Below are 20202 nucleotides of genomic sequence, written 5' to 3'. Positions count from 1 at the left end.
AACAATTCCAGAAGGAGAAATCAATATTCATGCCAACAGGTTGGAGGCTACCTAGACAGAACATGAAGGAGTTGCTCTTCTACCCTGAGAGTGTCCTCGTGGCAGAAGAGGAGGCCATGAACCGACATGTTGGAATGGGAAAGGGGGATTGGAATTAAAATGTTTGGCCGCCAGGAAAGCTTGCTAGTTGCTGATGGAGTAGAGGTGCTCGTCACAGCAGTCTCCATGTCTACGTCGGGTCTCGTCAGTGTAAAGAAGGCCTCATCGGGAGCCCCGACTACAGTAGGCGACCCCAGCAGGTTTGCAGGTGGAGTGTTGCCTCAGCTGGAAGGACTGCGTGAGGCCCTGACTGGAGGTGAATGGACAGGTGTAGCATTTCTGCCACTTGCAGGGGTAAGTGTCAGGCGGGAGATTAGCGGGGGAGTGATGAATGGACAAGGGAATCACGGAGTGATCCCTGCAGAAATTGGAGAGTAGGGGTGGGGGTTGTTAGGTAAAGACATGCTTGGTGGTAGAATTCTGGTGAAGATAGTGGAAGTTGCAGAGAATGATGTGCATAAGTACACAAATACCAGCACGTTTACACTGTAAGCAGCATGATAAACAGTGGTCTGAAGGGTTTACAGTTCAGTGACTGAGGTAATAGACAGGAGAATAATGAGAAACACCTACCTTTTAATGCAAGCCGTTGATATACATTACTGTGCAAAAGTCTTACGCACATGTGTATAGCTAGGGTGCATAAGACTTTTGCACAGAACTGTGTTTGTCAATGTGGAGCGGAGGAAGTTTGTAGATCTGGTGGGAGCAAAGGATGTTGGGAATGGTGAGGGTGGAGTGCCGCGTGTGGGGTGGGGGGACAGGTGGCAGAGCAGAGGTGCCGGGGTGGGGGGGGGGGTGGTGTTGTGAGATGGCAGCTTGCATAAACTCACCGTGTAAAGATAACATCTACTCCGTGAATCCTTTACCAAGTTCAAGGGGAGAGCTGCTGACCAATACAGCCGTTGAGCCATAAGTTAACAGCATTTGAAGTAGCCGCTTACGTTAGCTGCCTGCCCGCTGGCAGTTCTGGTCACCTACCTACAGGAATGACGTCAATAAGCACAGAGGAAATTTACAAAGGTGTTGCTGCCACTTGAGGACCTGAGTTTCATGGACTCACTCTCAAGGACTCCAAAACTCATGCTCTCAGTGTTATTTATTTACTATTTATTTATGATTATTATTTGCTTTAGTTCTATTTGCACAGTTTGTCTTTGCACGTTGGTTGTTTGTCAGTCTTTGTGTGTAGTTTTTCATTGATTCTATTGTACTTGATTCTACTGTAAATGCCTGCAAGAAAATGAATCTCGGGGTGTATCTGGTGACATAAACGCACTTCGACAATAAATTTACTTTGAACTTTGAATTATAGGGAAAGGTTCAATAGGTTAGGACTTTATTCTCTGGAGTGTAGGAGTATGAGGGAAGATTCGGTGGAGGTTTACAAAATTATGACATGTCTAGATAAGGTAAGAGTATGCAACCTTGAGACTGGGTAAGATTAAAACCAGAGTTCATGGGTTAGGGGTGAAAGGTGAAATATTTAAGGGAAAGCTGAGGGGAAACTACTTCTCTCAAAGGGTGGAACGAGCAGCCAGTGGAAGTGGTGGATGGGGGGGGGGGGTTGATTAAAACATTTAAGAGAAGTTTGGATAAGTACGTGGATGGGAGGGGTACAGAGGGCTATGGTCCAGGTGTGGGTCGATGAAACCAGGCAGAATAAGTTTAGCATGGACTAGATGGTCTGAATGGCCTGTTCCTTTTTTTTTTAGTGTTCTACGATTTTGAGTGGTTATGGGCTAAAAGTATAAAGAAAACTTTGCTGTGTTTGCCGCAGTCCTGTACTGATGAAGATGTCTTCTCCAGGTCCTTTCTGAGCACTGTGACTTTTTGCTGCACATTCGAAGGCTTCAAGAGGAATGTTACAGGACCCTTGCTAAAGACAACCAGAGCTTGGAGACAGGTGAGGAGAAAACGGCGCCTGCACTGACAGCAGCAAGGAAGAGGAGGGCAAGCAAGTGAAAATCTGCAGATGCTGGAAATCCAACCAACACACGAAAAACGCTGGAGGAACTCAGCCGACCAGGCAGCATCGCTGGAAAGAAGTAAACAGATGCTGTCTGCTCTGCTGAATTCATAGAAACATAGAAAACCTACAACACAATACAGGCCCTTCGGCCCACAAAGCTGTGCCAAACATGTCCTTACCCTAGAAATTACCTAGGGTTACCCATAGCCCTCTATTTTACCAAGCTCCATGTACCTATCCAAAAGTCTCTTAAAAGACCTATCTATTCCACCTCCACCACCATTGCCGGCAGCCCATTCCACACACTCACCACTCTCTGCGTTTTTAAAAAAAAAACCTACCCCTGATATCTCCAGCATTTTATGTGTGTTGCTTACATTTATATAGCGTCAGAGTGAAAAACGGCCAATTAAAGACCTTTTTTAAGAATTCTGGACAAAACAGTAGCAAATTTAGCCAAAAGGTCAAGTAATTTTGTTATCTGTGTTAGTTATATGGGATTTAACAGCAAGCACCATCCACCCTCCGATTTCTGAACTTACAATGAACCTATGAATCCACCTCACCCTCAAAATGCTGGAAGAACTCGGCAGGTCAGGCGGCATCTGTGGAGAAGAGTAAACGGTCAATGAGACCCTTCTTCAGGATGCTGCCCGACCTGCTGAGTCCCCCAACAATCTGTGTGTGTTGTGTTGGATTTCCACGACCTGCAGATTTTCCGGTGTTTGTGATACCACCTCACTGTTTGCTTGCTTTTTTACAGGGCTTCTTTAATGTTATTTTTATCTATTATTTTCTTAATGTAGTTTAGTGTATTTCACGTCTTGCACTCTACTGCTGCCACGAAACAACAGATTTCACAACATGCAGTAGGCCAGTGATAATAAACCTGATTCTGATTGTGACACTGTAGAAGTTCCCTGAATAACATCGTTCTCATTCATTCATAATGGGTCCAATTCCCCTCCCTCTTCCCACACTGATCTGCCTGCCCTTGGTCTCCTCCACTGTCTGCGTGAGGACAGACCAGCTAGAGGAACAGCAGAATTCCACATGGGTGGTCTATGACTGTTCAGAGGACTGGTGGACAAGTTTGTGGAGGGGTGCGGGAGGAATCACCTGCTCCTGAATGTGGCCAAAACCAGGGGGATGGTGATTGATTTTAGGAGGAAGAATCCTGTTTACATTCCGAGAGAGGAAGTTGTGGCGGTGCAAATACTTGGCTGTTCCCTTCGGCAACAGCCTCGACTGGAAAACCAACACCAAGGCTGTTCACAGGAAGGGGACGAGCAGACTCTATTTTCTGAGGAAGCTGAGGTCCTTCAATGTGTGCAGCGGGATGTTGGAGATCTTTAACCAGTGTGTCGTAGCAAGTGCGGGCTCCTTTGCGGCTTTATGTTGGGGAGAGCATCGGTGCTGGTGACGCAAAAACACTAAAAGACTCATCAAAAAGGCTGGATCCATCCTTGGCTACCACCCGGTCTCTTTTGAGTTAGTGGTGGAGAGGTCACTAAACAAACTGTTGTCGATTATGGACAAACAGGCACATCCTCTCCGTGACCCACTGAATGAGCAATGGAGAACCCTTTGGAACAGGCTTATTCAGCTCCATGATCACAAGAATTGTTACAGAAAGTTTCCTACCAAATGAAATAAGCATATACAGCAAGTTAATCTCTGTATCACATATCATAGTACAATGTCTCTGTTTTATTATTTTGTAAACTATTACAAAGGAATTACAATTACTATTACAAACATTATTGCCAGATTTTCAGTGTCCCCTTCCTTTTAATTTCAACTATAAAACAATTGTAAGCCCAGAAGAGTGGGCTTATAATCATTTTACAGTTGAATTTAAAAAGGACGGAGACTGAAAATCTGCAACTGGAAATGACAGGAAGATTACGAAATGTAATTATGTAGAAAGTTTTAATGCAAGGAGCATCATGAACAAAGCGGATGAGCTTACAGCGTGGATCAGTACTTGGAGCTATGATGCAGTGGCCAATAGAGACTTGGATGGCTCAGTAGCAGGAATAGTTACTTAGAGTGCCAGGCTATAGATGTTTCAGAAAGGACAGGGAGGGAGGCAAAAGAGGTGGGGGCGTGGCACTGTTGATCAGGGATAGTGTCACGGCTGCAGAAAAGGAGGAAGTCATGGAGGGATTGTCTACTGAGTTTCTGTGGGTGGAAGTTAGGAACAAGAAGGGGTCAATAACTCTACTGGGTGTTTTTTATAGACCACCCAATAGTAACAGGGACATCGAAGAGCAGATAGGGAGACAGATTCTGGAAAGGAGTAATAATAACAGGGTTGTCATGGTGGGAGATTTTAATTTCCCAACTACTGATTGGCATCTCCCTAGAGCAAAGGGTTTAGATGGGGTGGAGTTTGTTTGGTGTGTTCAGGAAGGTTTCTTGACACAACATGTAGGTAAGCCTACAAGAGGAGAGGCTGTACTTGATCTGGTATTGGGAAATGAACCTGGTCAGGTGTCAGGTCTCTCAGTGGGAGAGCATTTTGAAGATAGTGATCACAATTCTATCTCCTTTACCATAGCATTAGAGAGGGATAGGAATAGACAAGTTAGGAAAGTGTTTAATTGGAGTAAGGGGAAATATGAGGCTATCAGGCAGGAACTTAGAAGCATAAATTGGGAACAGGTGTTCTCAGGGAAATGTTTGGCAGGAATGTGGCAAATGTTCAGGGGATATTTGCGTGGAGTTCTGCATAGGTACGTTCCAATGAGACAGGGATAGGATGATAGGGTACAGGAACCATGGTGTACAAAGGCTGTTGAAATTCTAGTCAAAAAGAAAAGCTTATGAAAGGTTCAAAAAAACTAGGCAACGATAGAGATCTAGAAGATTAAAAGGCTAGTAGGAAGGAGATTAAGATAAAATTAGGAGGGCAGGAAGGGGACATGAGCAGGATTAAGGAAAACCCCAAGGCATCCTACAAGTATGTGAAGAGCAAGAGGATAAGAGGTGATAACAGGATAAGACGTGAGAGAATAGGATCAATCAAAGTGTGACAGTGGGAAAGTGTGTATGGAACCGGAGGAGACAGCAGAGGTACTTAATGAATACTTTACTTCAGTGTGCACTACGGAAAAGGATCTTTCCGATTGTAGGGATGACTTACAGTGGATTGAAAAGATTGACATATAGACATTAAGAAAGAGGATGTGCTGGAGCTCTTGGAAAGCATCACGTTGAATAGGTCTCCGGGACTGGATGAGATGTATCCCAGGCTACTGTGGGAAGCGAGGGAGGAGATTGCTGAGCCTGTGGCAATGATCTTTGTATCATCAATGGGGACGGGAGAGGTTCCAGAGGATTGGAGGGTTGCAGATGTTGTTCCCTTATTCAAGAAAGGGAATAGAGATAGCCCAGGATATTATAGACCAGTGAGTCTTACTTCAGTGGTTGGTAAGTTGATGGAGAAGATGTTGAGAGGCAGGATTTATGAACATTTGGAGAGGCGTAATATGATTAGGAATAGTCAGCATGGCTTTGTAAAGGGCAGGTCATGCCTTACGAGCCTGATTGAATTTTTTGAGGATGTGACTAAACACATTGATGAAGGAAGAGCAGTAAATGTAGTGTATATGGATTTCAGCAAGGCATTTGACAAAGTACTCCATGCAAGGCTTATTGAGAAAGTAAGGAGGCATGGGATCCAAGGAGACATTGCTTTGTGGATCCAGAATTGGCTTGCCAACAGAAGGTTGTAGACGGGCATATTCTGTATGGAGGTTGGTGACCAGTGATGTGCCTCAGGGATCTGTTCTGGAACCCTTACTCTTTGTGATTTTTATAAATGAACTGGATGATAAAGTAGAGAGATGGGTTAGTAAATTTGCTGATGACACAAAGGTTGGGGGTGTTGTGGATAGTGTGGAGGGCTGTCAGAGGTTACAGCGGGACATCGATAGGATGCAAAACTGGGCAGAGAAGTGGCAGATGGAGTTCAACCCAGATAAGTGTGAAGTGATTCATTTTGGTATGTCAAATATAATGGCAGAATATAGTATTGATGATAAGACTCTTGGCAGTGTGGAGGATCAGAGGGATCTTGGGGTCCGAGTCCATAGGACACTCAAAGCTGCTGTGCAGGTTGAAAGTGTTGTTAAGAAGGCATTGAGTTTAAGAGCCAAGAGGTAATGTAACAGCTATATAGGACCCTGGTCAGGCCCCACTTGGAGTACTGTGCTCAGTTCTGGTCACCTCACTACAGGAAGGATGTGGAAACTATAGAAAGAGTGCAGAGGATATTTACAAGATATTGCCTGAATTGGGGAGCATGCCTTATGAGAATAGGTTGAGTGAACTCGGTCTTTTCTCCTTGGAACGGCGGAGGATGAGAGGTGACCTGATAGAGGTGTATAAGATGATAAGAGGCATTGATCATGTGAATATTTAGAGGCTTTTTCCCAGGGCTGAAATGGATAACACGAGAGGACACAGGTTTAAGGTGCTTGGAAGTAGGTACAGAGAAGATGTCAGGGATAAGTTTTTTACACAGCGAGTGGTGAATGTGTGGAATGGGCTGCTGGCGATGGTGGTGGGGGTGGATAAGATAGGATCTTTTAAGAGACTCCGGGATAGGTACGTGAAGCTTAGAAAAATAGAGGGCTATGGGTAACCCTAGGTAATTTCTAAAGTAAGTACATGTTCAGCACAGCATTGTGGGCTGAAGGGCCTGTATTGTGCTGTAGGTCTTCTATGTTTCTAAAATTTTGTGAAATTGATTCCAGAAGGATCCATCACAAAGACATTTTACTTTCTTAGAAGTTTGCACAGATTCAACAAGTCATTTAAAGTTTTGACAAACTTCTGTGAATACACAGTGAAACTGGTTGCATCATGGCCTGGTATGAAAACACCAAATGCCCAGATTTAGAAAGTGGTGGGCACTGTCAGTCCATCACAGGGAAAGCCCATCCCACCATTGAGCACATTTACAAGGAGCACTGGCACAAGAAAGCAACATCCATCTTCAAGGACCCCACCATCTGGGCCATGCTCCCTTCTTGCTGCTGCAATGGGGCAGGAGCAAAGGGCTGAATGGCCTACTCCTGCACCTATTTTCTATGTTTCTAGGAGGTACAGGAGCCTTAGGTCCCACACCACCAGGTTCAGGAACAGGTGTTACCCCTTGACCATCAGTCTCCTGAACCAGCGTGGATAACTTCACTCACCTCAACAATGAACTGATTCCAACACAGACTCACTTTCAAGGACTCGACAGCTCATGTGCTCAGTATTATTTGTTCATTTGCACATTGGTTTGTCAGCATTAGTTTATGTACAGTACTGACAAAAGTCTTAGGCACATAAGGCAGATGGCAGACAAGGAGTGCTAGGGATGGGGTGGTGCAGGTGCAGACACACCCAGCCCTGAGACACCAGGCAAGGTCATTTGATTCCAAACAATGATTTACTGATGATAGTGTCCCTGTGGCATTTCCCACTCTCCCTTCCCCTTTTCCCACTTTCAGTCCACAATAGAGACCCATAGAGAGTGTACAGAGAAGATTTACCAGAATGTTACCTGGGTTTCAGCACCTAAGTTACAGAGAAAGGTTGAACAAGTTAGATCTTTATTCTTTGGAGCGTAGAAGGTTGAGGGGGGACTTGATAGAGGTATTTGAAATTATGAGGGGGATAGATAGAGTTGACATGGATAGGCTTTTTCCATTGAGAATAGGGGAGATTCAAACAAGGGGACATGAGTTGAGAGTTAGGGGTAAAAGTTTAGGGGTAACACAAGGGGGAACTTCTTTACTCAGAGAGTGGTAGCTGTGTGTAACGAGCTTCCAGTAGAAGTGGTGGAGGCAGGTTCGATATTGTCATTTAAAGTAAAATTGGATAGATATATGGACAGGAAAGGAATGGAGGGTTATGGGCTGGGTGCGGGTCAGTGGGACTAGGTGAGAGTAAGCGTTCGGCATGGACTAGAAGGGCTGAGATGGCCTGTTTCTGTGCTGTAATTGTTATATGGTTATATCAGAATCAGGTTTATCATCACTCAGATGTGTCATGAAATTTGGTTTTATTTGCGTCAGCAGTTCAAGGCAATACATAAAATTACTACGATAGATAGAGATAGATATCTATGCATAGCTTCCAATCTCTCGCTATGTCTACAGTGTGGCCAAGTGGTTAAGGCATTGGTCTATTGAGCTGAAGGTCACAAGTTCAAGCCTCAGCTAAGGCAGCATGCTGTGTCTTTGAGCAAGGACACTTGAGCAAGCACTTAACCACACATTGCTCTGTGATGACACCAGTACCAAGCTGCCCTTGCCCTTCTCTTGGACAGCATCAGTTGCATGGAGAGGGGAGAAATGTACATGTTGAAATTCTAGTCAAAAAGAAAAGAAAAGCTTATGAAAGGTTCAAAAAAAACTAGGCAACGATAGAGATCTAGAAGATTAAAAGGCTAGTAGGAAGGAGATTAAGAATGAAATTAGGAGGGCAGGAAGGGGACATGAGCAGGATTAAGGAAAACCCCAAGGCAGCCTACAAGTATGTGGATAAGTATGAGCAAGAGGATAAGAGGTGATAACAGGATAAGACGTGAGAGAATAGGATCAATCAAAGTGTGACAGTGGGAAAGTGTGTATGGAACCGGAGGAGACAGCAGAGGTACTTAATGAATACTTTACTTCAGTGTGCACTACGGAAAAGGATCTTTCCGATTGTAGGGATGACTTACAGTGGATTGAAAAGATTGACATATAGACATTAAGAAAGAGGATGTGCTGGAGCTCTTGGAAAGCATCACGTTGGATAAGTCTCCAGGACCGGACGAGATGTACCCCAGGCTACTGTGGGAAGTGTGGGAGGAGATTGCTGAGCCTGTGGCAATGATCTTTGCATCATCAATGGGGATGGGAGAGGTTCCGGTGGATTGGAGGGTTCCAGATGTTGTTCCCTTATTCAAGAAAGGGAGTAGAGATAGCCCAGGATATTATAGACCAGTGAGTCTTACTTCAGTGGTTGGTAAGTTGATGGAGAAGATGTTGAGAGGCAGGATTTATGAACATTTGGAGAGGTGTAATATGATTAGGAATAGTCAGCATAGCTTTGTCAAGGGCAGGTCATGTCTTATGAGCCTGATTGAATTTTTTGAGGATGTGACTAAACACATTGATGAGGGTAGTGCAGTAGATGTAGTGTATATGGATTTCAGCAAGGCATTTGACAAAGTACCCCATGCAAGGCTTATTGAGAAAATATGGAGGCATGGGATCCAAGGAGACATTGCTTTGTGGATCCAGAATTGGCTTGCCAACAGAAGGTTGTAGACGTGTCATATTCTGCATGGAGGTTGGTGACCAGTGGTATGCCTCAGGGATCTGTTCTGGAACCCTTGCTCTTCGTGATTTTTATAAATGAACTGGATGATAAAGTAGAGGAATGGGTTAGTAAATTTGCTGATGACACAAAGGTTGAGGGTGTTGTGGATAGTGTGGAGGGCTGTCAGATGTTACAGCGGGACATTGATAGGATGCAAAACTGGGCTGAGAAGTGGCAGATGGGGTTCAACCCAGGTAAGTGTGAAGTGGTTCATTTTGGTATGTCAAATATAATGGCAGAATATAGTATTAATGGTAAGACTCTTGGCAGTGTGGAGGATCAGAGGGATCTTGGGGTCTGAGTCCATAGGACACTCAAAGCTGCTGTGCAGGTTGAAAGTGTTGTTAAGAAGGCATTGAGTTTAAGAGCCAAGAGGTAATGTAACAGCTATATAGGACCCTGGTCAGGCCCCACTTGGAGTACTGTGCTCAGTTCTGGTCACCTCACTACAGGAAGGATGTGGAAACTATAGAAAGGGTGCAGAGGATATTTACAAGGATATTGCCAGAATTGGGGAGCATGCCTTATGAGAATAGGTTGAGTGAACTCAGTCTTTTCTCCTTGGAACGGCGGAGGATGAGAGGTGACCTGATAGAGGTGTATAAGATGATAAGAGGCATTGATCATGTGAATATTTAGAGGCTTTTTCCCAGGGCTGAAATGGCTAACACAAGAGGACACAGGTTTAAGGTGCTTGGAAGTAGGTACAGAGAAGATGTCAGGGATAAGTTTTTTACACAGCGAGTGGTGAATGTGTGGAATGGGCTGCTGGCGATGGTGGTGGGGGTGGATAAGATAGGGTCTTTTAAGAGACTCCGGGATAGGTACGTGAAGCTTAGAAAAATAGAGGACTGTAGGTAACCCCTCTATTTATAGATATGCATAGATATCTATGCATAGCTACCTATCTCTCGCTATATCTACAGCATGGCCAAGTGGTTAAGGCGTTGGTCTAGTGATCTGAAGGTCACAAGTTCAAGCCTCAGCTAAGGCAGCGTGTTGTGTCTTTGAGCAAGGACACTTGAGCAAGCACTTAACCACACATTGCTCTGCGATGACACCAGTACCTTCTCTTGGACAACATCAGTTTCATGGAGAGGGGAGGCTTGCAGCTTGGCAACTGCCGTTCTTCCATACAACCCTGCCCAGGCCTGCACCCTGGAAACTTTCCAAGACGTAAATCCGTGGTCTCTCAAGACTAACGGATGCCCATTATTATTATTATTAGTAGTAGTAGTAGTAGTAGTATTAGCTTTATATCTATATCTGTCTATCTAAAACTTTGACTTGGAATGTTTATCTTACAAAGAACACAAAATCCTATTGATTTTCCACGACCAATATAGATGCACAAGATAACTATGTGCATCATTTTAATTTGTGCGCTTACCAATTGTACTGTATATTTGTCTGAGTAAGTCATATTTTAGTGTGTCATTAATTCACCCAGCACAGTCAGTTTGGCATAATTTATTGAGTTGGCTCCATTCTGTCATGGTATTGTCAATCTTGGTAACACTCACACAAAATGCTGGAGGAACTCAGAAGGTCAGGCAGCATCTATGGAGAGGAATAAACAGTTGATGTTAAGGGCCGAGACCCTTCATCAGGACTGGAAAGGAAAGGGGGGAGAAGCGTGAGTGTTATCCCTTCTCAGTATTTCCCTGTTACCATTGTAAAGTCCTCAGTATCTCTTGAGTGTTTGAAGCTTGATGCCTCCCACATAAAGTGAAGAATGTTTGTTTCTTATTAAGAAAGCAATATTGATCCAGGTGACACACACTTGACCTTTTTGGGCCTAGTAGACAGCCTGCGACATGGATATTGGACACTGGTCTTGCTGACACCTCATGACAATATATTCCATGTGCTTTGTTTTTGAATTTGAACGGGGTGGATTAGAGGCTGTGATCAGTCTAGAATCACTGATCCTGCTGTTTAGAGGTTGCAGAGTATTGGCCCAATTGTTCAGGCCAGGCAGTGTAGAATATACAACAGTAGTCCTTACCCTTCCACACCCCCCACCCCCCACCACCTTTTTATTCTGGCATCTTACCTCTTCTTTTCCAGTCCTGATGAAGGGTCTCGGCCCAAAACATCACCTATCTATTAATTTCCAAAGATGCTGCCTGACCCGCTGATGTGTGCTCCTCTGCACTAACTGCTCTCCACCTATCTTTTTATATCAGCTGCAAATATGGGCACAAAGCTATCAATTCTGTCATCCCCCACTACCCAGGTGAAAACTTCCTACTTTATTCCATCAACTGCTTCAAGTTTATGACCTTTGCCCCCCATCCAATTTCACCCCCTGTACCTCTTCATAACGTTATCCACCTTGACTAATTCTTCCCTCAGCCTCCCCCGTTCCTCGAACTTTCTAGGAGTAGTCAGGCAAGCAGCATCTGCAGAAGAGGAGGCAGTCAACGTTTTGGATCAGGGACCCCCTCACGTAACAGGGAGAGGGAATGGAGGATTAGCTTCCAAGCAGGGCTGGGCGGAGGAAGTGGGTGCAAGACAAGAGACTATATGGAAATGGGTTGCACACACAAACTGCTGGAGGAACACAGCAGGTCAGGCAGTATTGACGGAGGGAAATGGGCAATCAATATGTTGGCTGAAGTACAAAGCTGGATTCGACATTGGTTTAGCAAGAGAAGCCAGGGAGCATGTGGAACAGATTGCCAGTGGAAGTGACAGGTGTATTTTAAGAGGAGTTTGGATAGCTACATGGATGGGATGGGTATGCAGGGCATAGTCCTGTTGAGGGTTGATGGAATGAGGCAGAATAATAGTCTGGCATGGACTAGTGGAAAAACTTTGCATGCCATCCATACAGATAATTTCAATATGACAGTACGTTGAGATACATGGAACATCGAACAGTACAACACAGGACAGGCCATTCAGCCCACACTGTAGTGCTGATCCAGCTAAAAAGCAAATCAATAACACCCAAACACTAAACACTAATCCCTCCTACCTACACAATGTCCATATCCCTCCATCTTCCTTACATCCACAAACCTATCCAAACATCTCTTAAAAGCTTCCAATGTATTTGTCTCTACCACCATAGCAGGCAGAACATTCCAGACATCCACCACTCTCTGAGTAAAAACAAAACTTACCCCTCATATCCCCTTGAACCTACCCCCTCTCACCCTCTGGTATTTGACATTTCAGCCCTGGGAAACAAATACTCTCTGTCCACTCTACCTATGCCTCTCATAATCTTAAAAACATCTTTCAGATCTCTCCTCAGGCTCTGGTGCTCCGGAGAAAACAGTCCAAGTTTATCCAGCCTCTCATGCCCACTAAACCAGGCAGCATCCTGATAAGCCTCTTCTGCACCCTCTCCAAAACCTCAACATCCTTCCTATAGTGGTCCAACCACAACACTAGGCAGTTCTCCAGATGTAGACTAACCAGTTTTATAAAGTTGCAACATAACCTCTTGACTTGAGCCTGCTTAACAAGTCTAGTCACTTTCTACGAGTTATGAGCCTGGATCTCAAGATGTTTCTGTAGCACAAGATAAAACAGTAACAGAATGCAGAAAAAAGCGTTATAGGTCTAGGCAGTCAATAAGATGTAAGGCAATGACAAGGTAGGCTGAGGTTAACAGTCTATGTTATGGTACTAGGGGATTATTCAATAGTGTAATGTTGGCGTGAACAGAAACCAATTTCTCCACAATGGGTAATACGATAGTGGAACAAGTAAACGGATTCAGCAGTGTGGGGAAAATACCAAGGAACCAAGAGAGCTTCCTTTTGAACATGAACTCGGAGGATAGATGTGTCCAAAGTTTTGTCCTGGCAATGCTTGGTGTCTCATCATTGGTAGCACTTAGCTCCACAGTCTGTAGACAAGGTCCAGCACTGGGCTTGTCCTGGGAGCCAATACAGACAGAAGTCATTTAGGACATGGAACATAGAACGGTACAGCATGGAAAAGGCCCTTCGGCCCACAATGGTGTGCTGAACCAATTAAATTACTAATCAAATGGCCAACTAACCTAATCCCCTCAGCCTACGCAATGTCCAGATCTTTCCATTATGCTCATATCCACGTGCACACTTAATGGCTCTTAAAAAAACCCTAATATATTTGCCTCTAGCACCACACATTCCAGGCACCTACCACTCTCTGTGGGGGGAAAAAACTGCCCCTCACTCAAATCTCATTTTAACTTACCCCCTCTCACCTTAAATGCATGACCTCTGATGGTAAGCATTTCAACCCTGGGAAAAAGATGCTGTCTGCCTACTCAATCTATGCTTCTATCAGATCTTCCCTCAGTCTCCGTCGCTCCAGAGAAAACAGCCCAAGTTTGTCCAGCCTCTCGTCAGAGGCACATGGTCTGTTATGTTTTGTAACTCCAAAATATAAAACTAGCTGCAAGAAAAAGAATGGGGCCTAGGAGAGTGGATCTTAGTTTCATTTTGCTCTTAGTGAGACACACATCTGTGACATGGTGGTGTAATAACGTATGCCATTCACATAATTTTACATATAAACTGTATTGGATTATTTAAATGAACAAGAAGGCTTAATCAAGCACTATATCCTGCAATGTTACTGAAATATTAAATACACAACACCAGACAACATCCTCTTCTGCATCTCTCCAAACCCTTGATATCCTTCTGGTCATCCAGTGGGGCGACCACAACTGAGCACGGTACTACTCCATATGAGGCCTAAGTAGAATTTTATAAAGCTGCAACAATTTCATTGTGAAAGGGCGCGTGTGGCATTTTACAATCTGTGGGGACTTTCTCCTAGTCCAGGACTCCAGCTACAACCTCTGCCACCCTCTGATCTTCAGGTTGTGCTTTCCAAGAAATTAAACTTGAAACCTGCTTTTGAAATCTAATGGCTTGAGATCTAAAAGATTTTTAAGAGCAACTGTGCTTATTTTCAGGATGCAGAGGAATGTGGGACGATATAAACTGTTGGCGTCACGCAAGAGTTGGGGAGACGGTTGTAATGCCTTGTCCACAGTTTCCTGGCATTTTCTTCAACACTGAAGGTAACTTAAGGTTTGCTGTCTTCTGTCGGCATCTTATTGGCCTGTGAAGACTTGTGCTGCCTTTTGTCTCAGCATCTCGTTGGCCAGTGACCATTCTTAATGCCAAAGGATTAATTAATTTAATGTCAGAGAAACGTATACAATATACATCCTGAAATTCTTTTATTTCGCAAACATCCACGAAAACAGAGTGCCCCAAAGAATGAATGACAGTTAAATGTTAGAACCCCAAAGCCCCCCCAGCTGCCCCACCCATGCGTAAACAGCAGCAAAACAACATACCCCCCACCCCTACCAGCACCATCAGTGCCCCCTATCGAGCACTCAAGCATGCAACAAACCATCAGTAAAGACACAGACTTGCAGCACCCCAAAGACTACTCGTTCACCCGGTAATTTGACACACCACAGGTTCTCGCTCTCTCTCCCTAATAAGGGAAAAAGAGGTGTTCCCGTTTCACAGTGAGAGGGGAGACATAACAAAATAACTCACTGATTTCTGGTGTTAAAAGTCTTTTGCGTCGCTTTTTCTGAGCTCTGTGCCCAAAGATCTCGGGTCTCTGGGCACGCAGCCAGCTCGCTGCTTACGATCTTCCGTGTGCTCCCATGACGCATCAAGCGGCGGCACCGGCCCCGAATCCACCTACCTCCAGAGCCATGGAAATGCGACACCCAGTAGGCGCGCTAGTATTCCAGGCCGCGTCCTCGCCATATTGACAGGCGGCCGGTCGTGAGGCCCTGAGGGCGGGTCCCGTTTCCGCAAAGAACCGATGTCAGCGTGTAACTCCAGGACAGGGCCTTCAAAAGAACCTCGAAAGGGGGGAAAAAAAGAGATATTAAAGATCGAAATAAAGTTGTTCCCAAAGATGCAAGCAAAGGAGTCGCTGTTAGGCGCCATCGTCCTCCTAAGCTCCACCCACTCTACCCAGATTAGCTTTATTAATCACATATACAGTGAGATGAGTGATTTGTATCGATGACCAACACAACCTAAGGACAAGTTGGGGGCAAGTGTCAGTACACATTCTGGTGCCAGTGTAGCTTGCCCATCATCTTCAGCGGGACATCAAAAAACAGAACATACCATCAATAATACAGCAAAACAAGCCCCCTTCCTCCCTCTGACTGACCCACCCACTCACACACATAGACAGGCCATCTCCAGGGTTGCGGCCTCCATTAATTTCGCAGGCAACAGTCCTCCGACTTCCCCAGTGGACAGAGTCCTGACTGTTTTACCAAGGCAGCGAGAGGCCTAGACAGTCTAGAGGTGGAGGAGAGACGGCTTTCAAAGGTTAGACAGCGTCTAGAGGTGGTGCTCAAAGCTCAATCGTTCAAAGTAAATTTATTATTAAGGTGTACATATGTTACCATACACAATCCTAGGGTCTGCTTTCTTGCGGGCATTCACAGTGAGTCCAGGACATACAACAGAATCAATGAAAAACTGCAGCCAACTGGATGGGCCAACAACCAAGGTGCAAAAGTCAACAAACTGTGCAAATACAAAAATAAATAAATAAACAATAAATATCAAGAACTTGAGCAGAAGAGTCCTTCAAAGTGAGTCCATTTGTTGCGGGGCCCGTGATGTGCCGAGCTGTGCCCACAACTCTCTGTAGTTACTTCTGGCCATGTGCAGAGAAGTTGCTCTACTAAGCTGTGACAGCAGCTGAGAGATCTGGAGTGGTAGGAACATCACTGAGTACTACTGATTACTGCTGGCATCGTTCTGCCAACTGAGGACTAGCTGGGTGGTAGCATCTCGGGGCATCGGAGCTTAGAGTTCGATTCTGACATCATCTGTAAGGAGTCTGCTCGTCCTCTCCATGGAATGTGTGGGTTTTCTCCGGGTGCTCTGGTTTCCTCCCACAGTCCACAGACGTACCAGTTACAGAGTTAATTGGTCATTGTAAATTGTCCTGTGGTTAGGCTAGGGTTAAATCAGGAGTTGCTGGGCAGCTGGCTCAAAGGGCTGGGAAGGCCTGTCTCAATAAGAAAAATGACTTGTGGACAGGACCAGGCTGGACAACCTTTGATTGGCTAGGTGCCAGTCTTGTATCTGAATTAGAACATTTTGGCTGGAGGCACGGCTGGAGATAGAGCCCTGCTCTTCATTGCCACGACTGCCACGTTCTCAGGTCTGAGTGCCCTTGCTGTATCTAGTACTCTTGCCTATTACATTGACAGTGAATTGGTTTGCTGCAACACCGTTGTAGAATGTCATCAAGACAGAACCCTGCTCTGACTTCCTACAACTGCTTACGTACAACATTACAGCACGGTGTGAGTTCAGCCCACGATGTTGTGCTGATCCCAGGATCAACCTAACCCTTCCCTCTCACACAGCCCTCCATTTTCTATCACTCATATGCCTACCTAAGAGTCTCTTCAATGCCCCTAATATATGTACCTTTACCACAGCATCTGGCAGAGCCATTCACGTGCCTAACACTCTCTGTGTGAACATAAAGAAAATTTATCCTTGCCATCCTCTCCCTGTAATTTCTTCCAATCTCCTTAAAATTATGCCTTCTCATTTTAGCCATTTTCGTCCTGACAAAAAAATCCTTTGGCATCCACTCAATGCCTCTTACCATCTTGTGCATTTCTAGCAAGTCTCTTCTCCTCCCCCTTCACTCCAAAGAGAAAAGCCCTTGCTCACTTAATCTATCCTCATAAGACATGCTGTCTAATCCAAGTAGCATCCTGGTAAATCTCCTCTGCACCCTCTCTAAAGCTTCCACATCCTTCCTAAAATGAAGTGACCAGAACTGAATACAAGTGTGGTCTGACCAGGCTTTTATAGAGCTGCAACATCACCCCCTGGCTCTTGAACTCAGTCCCCCAACTAATGAAGGCAAATGCACCATACACATTCTGAACAACCCTTTCAACTTGTGCAGAAAGTTTGAGGGATCTATAGACGTGGACACCAAGATCCCGATGTTCCTCCACACTGTAGAATTCTGTCATTAACCCTGTATTCTGTATTTCCTGGCTGGGATATAAATGACAGTTTTGAAGTTCAAAGCAAATTTATTATCATAAAGTATGTTCTTTATATGTCACCATATACTTCCCTGAGATTAATCTTTGTGGGCATTCACAATAGAGCCAAGAAATACAACAGAATCAATGAAAAGATAAATAAAGAAACATTGATTGCCAAACAACCAATGTGCAAGTACAAAAAACTAAGTAAATAATACTGAGAACTTAAGTTGTAGAGTCCTTGAAAGTGCGTCTATAAGTTGTGGAATCAGGTAGACCATAAGACCATAAGATATAGGAGCAGACGTAAGCCATTCAGCCCATCGAGTCTGCTCTGCCAATCAATCATGGGCTCACCCAGTTCTTCCAGTCATCCCCACTCTCCTGCTTTCACCCCGTACCCTTTGATGCCCTGGCCAATCAAGAACCTATCTATCTCTGCCTTAAATACACCCAATGACTTGGCCCCCACAGCCGCTCATGGCAACAAATTCCACATATTTACCACCCTCAGTTCAGTGAGGTGAGTGGTTACCCATGCCAGTTCTTCGAAGTTCAAAGAAAACTTATTATCAAAGTACGTATATGAACTTCTTTGAGGTTCATTTTCTTGAGTTGTTTACTTTTCTTGATGTAACAATTGCTCCTGAACCTGGTGGTAGTTGTGAGAAGAGAGTGTTCCTTTCTCGCTAACCCAGTGCTAGACTCCCAAATCCTGTAAAAACTTCTGTTTTATCAAGCTGCAGATAAGCAATTTGTTGATGCATCACTGATCAGTCTCTGCCCCAAATGAATTAACCCACACAAACTGTTTGTCTTGCAGCCAATGTCAGCAGGAACTGCACGAGCACAGGGTGGACTGAGCTCTCGTTGTCCTATTTAGATGTCTGTGAAATTAACAACGGCTCTCTACCCGGCGATCAGGTTTGTCTGCCTCCAGTCAGAGCCTGGCTGAACATTGTTGACCGTTCCTGAGAATCAGTGACTACTAAATACTGCTAAATAGTAAGGTTCATAGACCATTCAGACATTCTGGTGGAGAGGAAGAAACTGTTCCTAAAATGTTGAGTCTTCAGGCTCCTGTACCACCTCCCTGATGGTAGCAATGAGAAGGGGGCATGTCTTGGCTGGTGAGGGTCCTTCAGGAGTGATGCCGCCTTCTTGAAGCATCGACATAGAAGGGTGTCTTGATGGTGAGGAGTCCAGTGCCCATGACGGAGCTGGTTGAGTTTACAACTCTGCAGCTTTTTCTGATCCTGCACGTTGGAGCCTGCATACCGGATGGTCAGAATGCTCTCCATGGTACATCTGTAGAAACTTCCAAGAGTCTTTGGTGACATACCACATCTCCTCAGACTCCTAGTGAAGTGTAGCTGCTGATGTGCCTTCTTCATATGTTTTGGACCCAGGGTAGATCTTAAGAGATGTCGACACCAAAGATCTCGAAGCCCCTCATCCTTCCCACTGCTAACCCCTTAATAACATCTGATGTGTGTTCCCTTGACTTCATCTTCCTGAAGTCCACAATCAGTTCATTGGTTTTACTGACATTGAGTGCAAGGTTGTTCAACTAGATGATCTATCTCACTCCTATACACCTCCTTGGATGTGAAATACCCTATCCCTCTGTCAGGATTGTCTGATGTAGGGATAGCTTGTGTGTTGTTGGTATAATTACTACATCAGCTAAAGGCAGAGATTCCTAGCGGTGGCAGTTAAAATGCCAAATATATCAATGGAAACGTGGCTCCAGGACAACATCCCATGCACCGTCAATCTACAGGCCGTGACACTCAGGGACATGGGCTATATATTTTTTGTGACTGTCTTTCTGTGTGTGATTGTTGGTACTGTGTTTTACACCTTGGCCCAAGAGGAACATTGTTTAGTTTGACTGTATTCATAGGTATGGTTGAATAACAATCAGCTTGAACTTGAACTTGGAAATGGAGGTTGAAGCAGATTTCCCCCCAAAAAAACCTTCTAAAGGAGAGAGCGGTTAGAGGAGTAATTGAAATGAACACGGATGGGAACAAAGAAATGGATCACATGCAGACAAATGGGGTTAGTACAGACATGGAGGGGCTGAAGGTCCTACTCCTGAACTGTACGGTCCCATGTTCAAACCTGGCCTTTAGCAGTCAGGTGAGCATGCGTCACCTCAGCGGGTCAGGCACCATCAATGGAGACGGTACAGTCGACATTTCAGCACTGGAAAGGATGAAGGGTCCCAGCCTGAACAGTCGACTGTTTATTCCTCTCCATAGACGCCGCCTGACCTGCTGAGTTCCTCGAGCATTTTCTATGTTGCTCAAGATTTCCAGCATCTGCAGAGCCTCTGGACCCTGTATATACACCAGACAGTAAATTTACCCTTCTAAAGGAACCTGGTGGCATAACGTTCCTTGCATCTTCCCCTCCACGTCCACCCACCCTACCACCGCCCTCCACCTTCATCCCCCCCCAGAAAAACTCTAGATTAAACCATAAGACCATAAAACAGAGGAGCAGAATTAGGCCATTTAGCCCAATAGCTCCACCATTCTTCATGGCTGATCCTTTTTTCCCCTCCTCAATCCCATTCCTCAGCCTTCTCCCCATAACCTTTGATGCCGTAACTGACTTTAAGTTTGCATTTTCTGTGGCAGAATTTGAACTTGGTCCAGACCTCTAGATTACTAACCCAGTTACTACTCGGACGCTACCCTTAAGGGGCAGTGGGACACAGGGT

General features: G+C 44.9%; 1 protein-coding gene across 1 annotated transcript in view; it reads left to right on the top strand.

The window, feature by feature from the left end:
- Positions 1 to 20202, top strand: part of LOC140731484 (vasoactive intestinal polypeptide receptor-like) — an 84857-nt gene that overhangs the window by 6790 nt on the left and 57865 nt on the right. Inside the window, exons 2-4 of the mRNA XM_073052960.1 lie at positions 1909 to 2005; positions 14370 to 14477; positions 18295 to 18395. Of these exons, the coding sequence (XP_072909061.1) occupies positions 1909 to 2005; positions 14370 to 14477; positions 18295 to 18395 (306 nt within the window). The remainder of the gene's footprint in view (positions 1 to 1908; positions 2006 to 14369; positions 14478 to 18294; positions 18396 to 20202) is intronic.

The sequence above is a fragment of the Hemitrygon akajei genome, chromosome 8 (genome assembly GCF_048418815.1).
Source record: "Hemitrygon akajei chromosome 8, sHemAka1.3, whole genome shotgun sequence".
Taxonomy (NCBI): Eukaryota; Metazoa; Chordata; class Chondrichthyes; order Myliobatiformes; family Dasyatidae; genus Hemitrygon; species Hemitrygon akajei.
This window is presented reverse-complemented; position numbering and strand designations above follow the sequence as displayed.